The sequence below is a fragment of the Salmo salar genome, unplaced genomic scaffold (assembly GCF_905237065.1).
Source record: "Salmo salar unplaced genomic scaffold, Ssal_v3.1, whole genome shotgun sequence".
Classification (NCBI taxonomy): domain Eukaryota; kingdom Metazoa; phylum Chordata; class Actinopteri; order Salmoniformes; family Salmonidae; genus Salmo; species Salmo salar.
Genome location: NW_025548689.1, coordinates 75,001 through 85,000, shown reverse-complemented (window position 1 = coordinate 85,000; position 10,000 = coordinate 75,001). Strand labels below are relative to the sequence as shown.

Here is a 10,000-nt window from a genome sequence, read left to right as displayed (position 1 = left end):
CAGATCCCCTGGACTATACTACAGATACAGATACACATCCCCTGTACTATACTACAGATACAGATACACATCCCCTGGACTATACTACAGATACAGATACACATCACCTGGACTATACTACAGATACAGATACACATCCCCTGGACTATACTACAGATACAGATACACATCCCCTGGACTATACTACAGATACAGATACACATCCCCTGGACTATACTAAAGATACAGTTACACATCCCCTGGACTATACTACAGATACAGATACACATCCCCTGGACTATACTACAGATACAGATACAGATCCCCTGGACTATACTACAGATACAGATACACATCCCCTGGACTATACTACAGATACAGATCCACATCCCCTGGACTATACTACAGATACAGTTACACATCCCCTGGACTATACTACAGATACACATCCCCTGGACTATACTACAGATACACATCCCCTGGACTATACTACAGATACAGATACACATCCCCTGGACTATACTACAGATACAGATACACATCCCCTGGACTATACTACAGATACAGTTACACATCCCCTGGACTATACTGAGTATTCAGACTGGGTGTGTATTCTCAGTATTCAGACTGGCTGTGTAATTCTGAGTATTCAGACTGGCTGTGTATTCAGAGTATGTATTCTGAGTATTCAGACTGGCTATGTATTCTGAGTATTCAGACTGGCTGTGTATTCAGAGTATGTATTCTGAGTATTCAGACTAGCTGTGTATGCAGAGTATTCAGACTGGCTTTGTAATTCTAAGTATTCAGACTGGCTGTGTATCCTGAGTATTCAGACTGGCTGTGTATTCTGAGTATTCAGACTGGCTGTGTATTCTGAGTATTCAGACTGGCTGTGTAATTCTGAGTATTCAGACTGGCTGTGTATTCTGAGTATTCAGACTGGCTGTGTATGCTGAGAATTCAGACTGGCTGTGTGTTCTGAGTATTCAGACTGGCTGTGTATGCTGAGTATTCAGACTGGCTGTGTATGCTGAGTATTCAGACTGGCTGTGTATGCTGAGTATTCAGACTGGCTGTGTATTCTGAGTAGGTATGCTGAGTATTCAGACTGGCTGTGTATTCTGAGTAGGTATGTTGAGTATTCAGACTGGCTGTGTAATTCTGAGTATTCAGACTGGCTGTGTATTCTGAGTATTCAGACTGGCTCTGTAATTCTGAGTATTCCGACTGGCTGTGTATTCTGAGTAGGTATGCTGAGTATTCAGACTGGCTGTGTATTCTGAGTAGGTATGCTGAGTATTCAGACTGGCTGTGTATGCTGAGTATTCAGACTGGCTGTGTATTCTGAGTAGGTATGCTGAGTATTCAGACTGGCTGTGTATGCTGAGTATTCAGACTGGCTGTGTATTCTGAGTAGGTATGCTGAGTATTCAGACTGGCTGTGTATTCTGAGTAGGTATGCTGAGTATTCAGACTGGCTGTGTAATTCTGAGTATTCAGACTGGCTGTGTATTCTGAGTAGGTATGCTGAGTATTCAGACTGGCTGTGTATTCTGAGTAGGTATGCTGAGTATTCAGACTGGCTGTGTATTCTGAGTAGGTATGCTGAGTATTCAGACTGGCTGTGTATTCTGAGTAGGTATGCTGAGTATTCAGACTGGCTGTTTATTCTGAGTAGGTATGCTGAGTATTCAGACTGGCTGTGTATTCTGAGTAGGTATGCTGAGTATTCAGACTGGCTGTGTATTCTGAGTAGGTATGCTGAGTATTCAGACTGGCTGTGTATTCTGAGTAGGTATGCTGAGTATTCAGACTGGCTGTGTATGCTGAGTATTCAGACTGGCTGTGTATTCTGAGTAGGTATGCTGAGTATTCAGACTGGCTGTGTATTCTGAGTAGGTATGCTGAGTATTCAGACTGGCTGTGTATTCTGAGTAGGTATGCTGAGTATTCAGACTGGCTGTGTAATTCTGAGTATTCAGACTGGCTGTGTATTCTGAGTAGGTATGCTGAGTATTCAGACTGGCTGTGTATGCCCTGTGTTTGTTTCCCCAGTCCCCTCTCCAGGAGTCCCTGATAGACTTCACAGACAGCAACATGAACAAGGTAGCGGCTGACATCTCCCTGGGTAAGATGGAGACTACTTCCTGTTCCCAAATGGAACCCTATTCCCTACACAGTACACTACTTTCTGACCAGAGCTCCAAGAAGTGTACTATGTTTGGGAACTGTGTACCATTTGGGACTTAACCAATGGTTTCTAATCAAATACACTGAACTAAAATATAAAACGCAACATGCAATAATTTCGAAAGATTTTACTGAGTTACAGTTCATAGAAGGAAATCAGTCAAATTTAAAATAAATGAATTAGACCCTAATCTATGGATTTGACATGACTGCGAATACAGATATGCATCTGTCGGTCACAGATACCTTTATAAAAAGAAAGGTAGGGATGTGGATCAGAGAACCGGTCGGTATCTGGTGTGTCCGCCATTTGCCTCCTGCAGCGGACACATCTCCTTCACATAGAGTTGATCAGGATGTTGATTGGTGGAATGTAGTCCCACTTCCTCTTCAACGGCTGGGCGAAGTTGCTGGATATTTTCGGCGGGAACTGAAACACGCTGTCGATACACGTCGATCCAGAGCATCCCAAACATGCTCGATGGGGGTGACATGTCTGGTGAAGTACGCAGGCCATGGAAGAACTGGGACTGTTTTCAGCTTCCAGGAATTGTGTACAGATCCTTGTTGACATGGGGCCCATACCATAACCACCACCTCCACCGTGGGGCCCATACCATAACCCCACCTCCACCATGGGGCCCATACCATAACCCCACCTCCACCGTGGGGCCCATACCATAACCACCACCTCCACCATGGGGCCCATACCATAACCCCACCTCCACCATGGGGCCCATACCATAACCCCACCTCCACCATGGGGCCCATACCATAACCCCACCTCCACCATGGGGCCCATACCATAACCCCACCTCCATCATGGGGCCCATACCATAACCACCACCTCCACCTCCACCATGGGACCCATACCATAACCCCACCCCCACCATGGGGCCCATACCATAACCCCACCTCCACCATGGGGCCCATACCATAACCCCACCTCCACCATGGGGCCCATACCATAACCCCACCTCCACCATGGGGCCCATACCATAACCCCACCTCCACCTTGGGGCCCATACCATAACCCCACCTCCACCATGGGGCCCATACCATAACCCCACCTCCACCATGGGGCCCATACCATAACCCCACCTCCACCATGGGACCCATACCATAACCCCACCTCCACCATGGGGCCCATACCATAACCACCACCTCCACCATGGGGCCCATACCATAACCCCACCTCCACCTTGGGGCCCATACCATAACCCCACCTCCACCATGGGGCCCATACCATAACCCCACCTCCACCATGGGGCCCATACCATAACCCCACCTCCACCATGGGGCCCATACCATAACCCCACCTCCACCATGGGGCGCTCTGTTCACAACATTGACATCAGCAAACCGCTCGCCCACGCGACGCCCTACACGCTGTCCGCCATCTACCCGGGACAGTTTAAAATTCGTCCGGGATTCGTCCGTGAAGAGGACACACTTCTCCAGCGTACCAGTGGTCATCGAAAGTGAAAATTTTTTCCCCCCCACTGAAGTCAACTCCGACGTCGAACTGCAATCGGGTCGAGACCCTGGGCGAGGACAACGACCACGCAAGATGACCTTCCCTGAGACGATTTCTGGACATTTTTGTGTAGAAATTCTCGGGTTGTGAAAACCTACAGTTTTCATCAGCCGTCCGGGTCGCCGGTCTCAGACGACCCCCAACAGGTGAAGAAGCCGGACGTGGACGTCCTGACGTGGTTGTGAGAATTTTTATTTTATTGTCCCCCAGCACAAGGTGCACCTGTGTAATGATCCCGCTGTTTTAATCAGCTTCTTGATAGGCCACAGCTGTCAGGTGGATGGATTATCTTGGTAAAGGATAAATGCTCGCTAACTAACAGGGACGTAAACCAAATTTGTGGCCCCCCAAAAAAATTTTGAGAGAAAGAAGCGGGTTTTTTTTTTTTGTGCGTCTCGGAAAATTTCTGTGATCTTTTAATTTCTCGTGAAACGTGAGACCAACACTTTACATGTTGTGTTTTATATTTGTTGTTCAGAGTATTTTGTGTTTCATTTCATGTCTGCTTGTTTCTGCCCTTTTGACATGTCTCTCCATCTTCTCTCTGCAGCTGTGATGAAGTTCATGGGGGATTACCCTCTGAGGGGACAGACAGAACAGGAGCTGGTCTCCACTATCCTAAAGGTACTCACTCACTCGCTCGCTCACTCACTCACTCACTCACTCACTCACTCACTCGCTCACTCGCTCACTCGCTCGCTCGCTCGCTCACTCACTCACTCACTCACTCACTCACTCACTCTCTCTCTCTGTCTCTCTCTCTCTCTCTCTCTGTCTCTCTTCTTTTCACTCACACTCACTCACTCACTCACTCACTCGCCGCTCGCTCACCACCACTCACTCACTCACTCACCACCACTCACTCTCTGTCTCTCTCTCTCTGTCTCTCTCTCTCTCTCTCTCTCTCTCTGTCTCTCTCTCACTCACTTCTGTCTCTCTGTCTCTCTGTCTCTCTCTGTCTCTCTCTCTGTCTCTCTCTCTCTGTCTCTCTCTCTCTCTCTTGTCTCTCTCTCTCTCTGTCTCTCTCTCTCTCTCTCTCTCTCTCTGTCTCTCTCTCACTCACTCTCTGTCTCTCTCTCACTCACACGCACACCAACATATATCTTCTACTTCTGAAAAATGTGTTTGTGTGTGTGTGTGACTGACTGTGTGTGCGTGTGACTGACTGTGTGTGTGTGTGTGTGTGTGTGTGTGTGTGTGTGTGTGTGTGTGTGTGTGTGTGTGTGTGTGTGTGTGTGTGTGTGTGTGTGTGTGTGTGTGTGTGTGTGTGTGTGTGTGTGTGTGTGTCCTGTAGCTCAGTGGGGAGCACGGTCTGATGAAAGATGAAGCCTACTGCCAGGTGATGAAACAGGTCACAGGAAACACCAGCTGCAAAACGTAAGCCCTGAACCCTCTAACCTCTAGGGACAGCTGGAGGCTAGCCTCTACATCCTGTTATAGGGTTATAGTGTATATCTGGACCTCTAACCTCTAGGGACAGCTGGAGGCTAGCCTCTACATCCTGTTATAGGGTTATAGTGTATATCTGATCCTCTAAACTCTAGGGACAGCTGTCAGAGAGGCTGGAGACTAGCCTCTACATCCTGTTATAGGGTTATAGTGTATATCTGGACCTCTAACCTCTAGGGACAGCTGTCAGAGAGGCTGGAGGCTAGCCTCTACATCCTGTTATAGGGTTATAGTGTATATCTGGACCTCTAACCTCTAGGGACAGCTGGAGGCTAGCCTCTACATCCTGTTATAGGGTTATAGTGTATATCTGGACCTCTAACCTCTAGGGACAGCTGGAGGCTAGCCTCTACATCCTGTTATAGGGTTATAGTGTATATCTGGACCTCTAACCTCTAGGGACAGCTGGAGGCTAGCCTCTACATCCTGTTATAGGGTTATAGTGTATATCTGGACCTCTAACCTCTAGGGACAGCTGGAGGCTAGCCTCTACATCCTGTTATAGGGTTATAGTGTATATCTGGACCTCTAACCTCTAGGGACAGCTGTCAGAGAGGCTGGAGGCTAGCCTCTACATCCTGTTATAGGGTTAGTGGGACCTCTAACCTCTAGGGACAGCTGGAGGCTAGCCTCTACATCCTGTTATAGGGTTATAGTGTATATCTGGACCTCTAACCTCTAGGGACAGCTGGAGGCTAGCCTCTACATCCTGTTATAGGGTTATAGTGTATATCTGGACCTCTAACCTCTAGGGACAGCTGTCAGAGAGGCTGGAGGCTAGCCTCTACATCCTGTTATAGGGTTATAGTGTATATCTGGACCTCTAACCTCTAGGGACAGCTGTCAGAGAGGCTGGAGGCTAGCCTCTACATCCTGTTATAGGGTTATAGTGTATATCTGGACCTCTAACCTCTAGGGACAGCTGTCAGAGAGGCTGGAGGCTGCTCTACATCCTGTTATAGGGTTATAGTGTATATCTGGACCTCTAACCTCTAGGGACAGCTGTCAGAGAGGCTGGAGGCTAGCCTCTACATCCTGTTATAGGGTTATAGTGTATATCTGGACCTCTAACCTCTAGGGACAGCTGTCAGAGAGGCTGGAGGCTAGCCTCTACATCCTGTTATAGGGTTATAGTGTATATCTGGACCTCTAACCTCTAGGGACAGCTGTCAGAGAGGCTGGAGGCTAGCCTCTACATCCTGTTATAGGGTTATAGTGTATATCTGGACCTCTAAACTCTAGGGACAGCTGTCAGAGAGTCTGGAGGCTGCTCTACATCCTGTTATAGGGTTATAGTGTATATCTGGACCTCTAACCTCTAGGGACAGCTGTCAGAGAGGCTGGAGGCTAGCCTCTACATCCTGTTATAGGGTTATAGTGTATATCTGGACCTCTAACCTCTAGGGACAGCTGTCAGAGAGGCTGGAGGCTAGCCTCTACATCCTGTTATAGGGTTATAGTGTATATCTGGACCTCTAACCTCTAGGGACAGCTGTCAGAGAGGCTGGAGGCTAGCCTCTACATCCTGTTATAGGGTTATAGTGTATATCTGGACCTCTAACCTCTAGGGACAGCTGTCAGAGAGGCTGGAGGCTAGCCTCTACATCCTGGGGTTATAGTGTATATCTGGACCTCTAACCTCTAGGGACAGCTGGAGGCTAGCCTCTACATCCTGTTATAGGGTTATAGTGTATATCTGGACCTCTAACCTCTAGGGACAGCTGTCAGAGAGGCTGGAGGCTAGCCTCTACATCCTGTTATAGGGTTATAGTGTATATCTGGACCTCTAACCTCTAGGGACAGCTGTCAGAGAGGCTGGAGGCTAGCCTCTACATCCTGTTATAGGGTTATAGTGTATATCTGGACCTCTAACCTCTAGGGACAGCTGGAGGCTAGCCTCTACATCCTGTTATAGGGTTATAGTGTATATCTGGACCTCTAACCTCTAGGGACAGCTGGAGGATAGCCTCTACATCCTGTTATAGGGTTATAGTGTATATCTGGGCCTCTAACCTCTAGGGACAGCTGTCAGAGAGGATGGAGGCTAGCCTCTACATCCTGTTATAGGGTTATAGTGTATATCTGGACCCCTAACCTCTAGGGACAGCTGTCAGAGAGGCTGGAGGCTAGCCTCTACATCCTGTTATAGGGTTATAGTGTATATCTGGACCTCTAACCTCTAGGGACAGCTGTCAGAGAGGCTGGAGGCTAGCCTCTACATCCTGTTATAGGGTTATAGTGTATATCTGGACCTCTAACCTCTAGGGACAGCTGTCAGAGAGGCTGGAGGCTAGCCTCTACATCCTGTTATAGGGTTATAGTGTATATCTGGACCTCTAACCTCTAGGGACAGCTGTCAGAGAGGCTGGAGGCTAGCCTCTACATCCTGTTATAGGCTTATAGTGTATATCTGGGCCTCTAACCTCTAGGGACAGCTGTCAGAGAGGATGGAGGCTAGCCTCTACATCCTGTTATAGGGTTATAGTGTATATCTGGATCTCTAACCTCTAGGGACAGCTGTCAGAGAGGCTGGAGGCTAGCCTCTACATCCTGTTATAGGGTTATAGTGTATATCTGGACCTCTAACCTCTAGGGACAGCTGTCAGAGAGGCTGGAGGCTAGCCTCTACATCCTGTTATAGGGTTATAGTGTATATCTGGACCTCTAACCTCTAGGGACAGCTGTCAGAGAGGCTGGAGGCTAGCCTCTACATCCTGTTATAGGGTTATAGTGTATATCTGGACCTCTAACCTCTAGGGACAGCTGTCAGAGAGGCTGGAGGCTAGCCTCTACATCCTGGGGTTATAGTGTATATCTGGACCTCTAACCTCTAGGGACAGCTGGAGGCTAGCCTCTACATCCTGTTATAGGGTTATAGTGTATATCTGGACCTCTAACCTCTAGGGACAGCTGTCAGAGAGGCTGGAGGCTAGCCTCTACATCCTGTTATAGGGTTATAGTGTATATCTGGACCTCTAACCTCTAGGGACAGCTGTCAGAGAGGCTGGAGGCTAGCCTCTACATCCTGTTATAGGGTTATAGTGTATATCTGGACCTCTAACCTCTAGGGACAGCTGGAGGCTAGCCTCTACATCCTGTTATAGGGTTATAGTGTATATCTGGACCTCTAACCTCTAGGGACAGCTGGAGGATAGCCTCTACATCCTGTTATAGGGTTATAGTGTATATCTGGGCCTCTAACCTCTAGGGACAGCTGTCAGAGAGGATGGAGGCTAGCCTCTACATCCTGTTATAGGGTTAGTGTATATCTGGACCTCTAACCTCTAGGGACAGCTGTCAGAGAGGCTGGAGGCTAGCCTCTACATCCTGTTATAGGGTTATAGTGTATATCTGGACCTCTAACCTCTAGGGACAGCTGTCAGAGAGGCTAGAGGCTAGCCTCTACATCCTGTTATAGGGTTAGTGGGACCTCTAACCTCTAGGGACAGCTGTCAGAGAGGCTGGAGGCTAGCCTCTACATCCTGGGGTTATAGTGTATATCTGGACCTCTAACCTCTAGGGACAGCTGTCAGAGAGGCTGGAGGCTAGCCTCTACATCCTGTTATAGGGTTAGTGTATATCTGGACCTCTAACCTCTAGGGACAGCTGTCAAAGCGGCTGGAGGCTAGACTCTACATCCTGTTATAGGGTTAGTGTATATCTGGACCTCTAACCTCTAGGGACAGCTGTCAAAGAGGCTGGAGGCTAGCCTCTACATCCTGTTATAGGGTTATAGTGTATATCTGGACCTCTAACCTCTAGGGACAGCTGGAGGCTAGCCTCTACATCCTGTTATAGGGTTATAGTGTATATCTGGACCTCTAACCTCTAGGGACAGCTGGAGGATAGCCTCTACATCCTGTTATAGGGTTATAGTGTATATCTGGGCCTCTAACCTCTAGGGACAGCTGTCAGAGAGGATGGAGGCTAGCCTCTACATCCTGTTATAGGGTTAGTGTATATCTGGACCTCTAACCTCTAGGGACAGCTGTCAGAGAGGCTGGAGGCTAGCCTCTACATCCTGTTATAGGGTTATAGTGTATATCTGGACCTCTAACCTCTAGGGACAGCTGTCAGAGAGGCTAGAGGCTAGCCTCTACATCCTGTTATAGGGTTAGTGGGACCTCTAACCTCTAGGGACAGCTGTCAGAGAGGCTGGAGGCTAGCCTCTACATCCTGGGGTTATAGTGTATATCTGGACCTCTAACCTCTAGGGACAGCTGTCAGAGAGGCTGGAGGCTAGCCTCTACATCCTGTTATAGGGTTAGTGTATATCTGGACCTCTAACCTCTAGGGACAGCTGTCAAAGAGGCTGGAGGCTAGCCTCTACATCCTTTTATAGGGTTATAGTGTATATCTGGACCTCTAACCTCTAGGGACAGCTGTCAGAGAGGCTGGAGGCTAGCCTCTACATCCTGTTATAGGGTTATAGTGTATATCTGGACCTCTAACCTCTAGGGACAGCTGTCAGAGAGGCTGGAGGCTAGCATCTACATCCTGTTATAGGGTTATAGTGTATATCTGGACCTCTAACCTCCAGGGACAGCTGTCAGAGAGGCTGGAGGCTAGCCTCTACATCCTGTTATAGGGTTATAGTGTATATCTGGACCTCTAACCTCTAGGGACAGCTGTCAGAGAGGCTGGAGGCTAGCCTCTACATCCTGTTATAGGGTTATAGTGTATATCTGGACCTCTAACCTCTAGGGACAGCTGTCAGAGAGGCTGGAGGCTGCTCTACATCCTGTTATAGGGTTATAGTGTATATCTGGACCTCTAACCTCTAGGGACAGCTGTCAGAGAGGCTGGAGATTAGCCTCTACATCCTGTTATAGGGTTATAGTG

The 10,000-nt window shown here is 48.2% G+C and overlaps 1 protein-coding gene across 1 annotated transcript in view; it reads left to right on the top strand.

The window, feature by feature from the left end:
• The window catches only part of LOC106595859 (unconventional myosin-XV), a gene marked incomplete at its 5' end in the record, with an annotated part of 220,734 nt that overhangs the window by 185,473 nt on the left and 25,261 nt on the right, over positions 1-10,000 (top strand). The window contains 3 exons of the mRNA XM_045712658.1: positions 2,038-2,110; positions 4,260-4,333; positions 5,004-5,086. Of these exons, the coding sequence (XP_045568614.1) occupies positions 2,038-2,110; positions 4,260-4,333; positions 5,004-5,086 (230 nt within the window). The remainder of the gene's footprint in view (positions 1-2,037; positions 2,111-4,259; positions 4,334-5,003; positions 5,087-10,000) is intronic.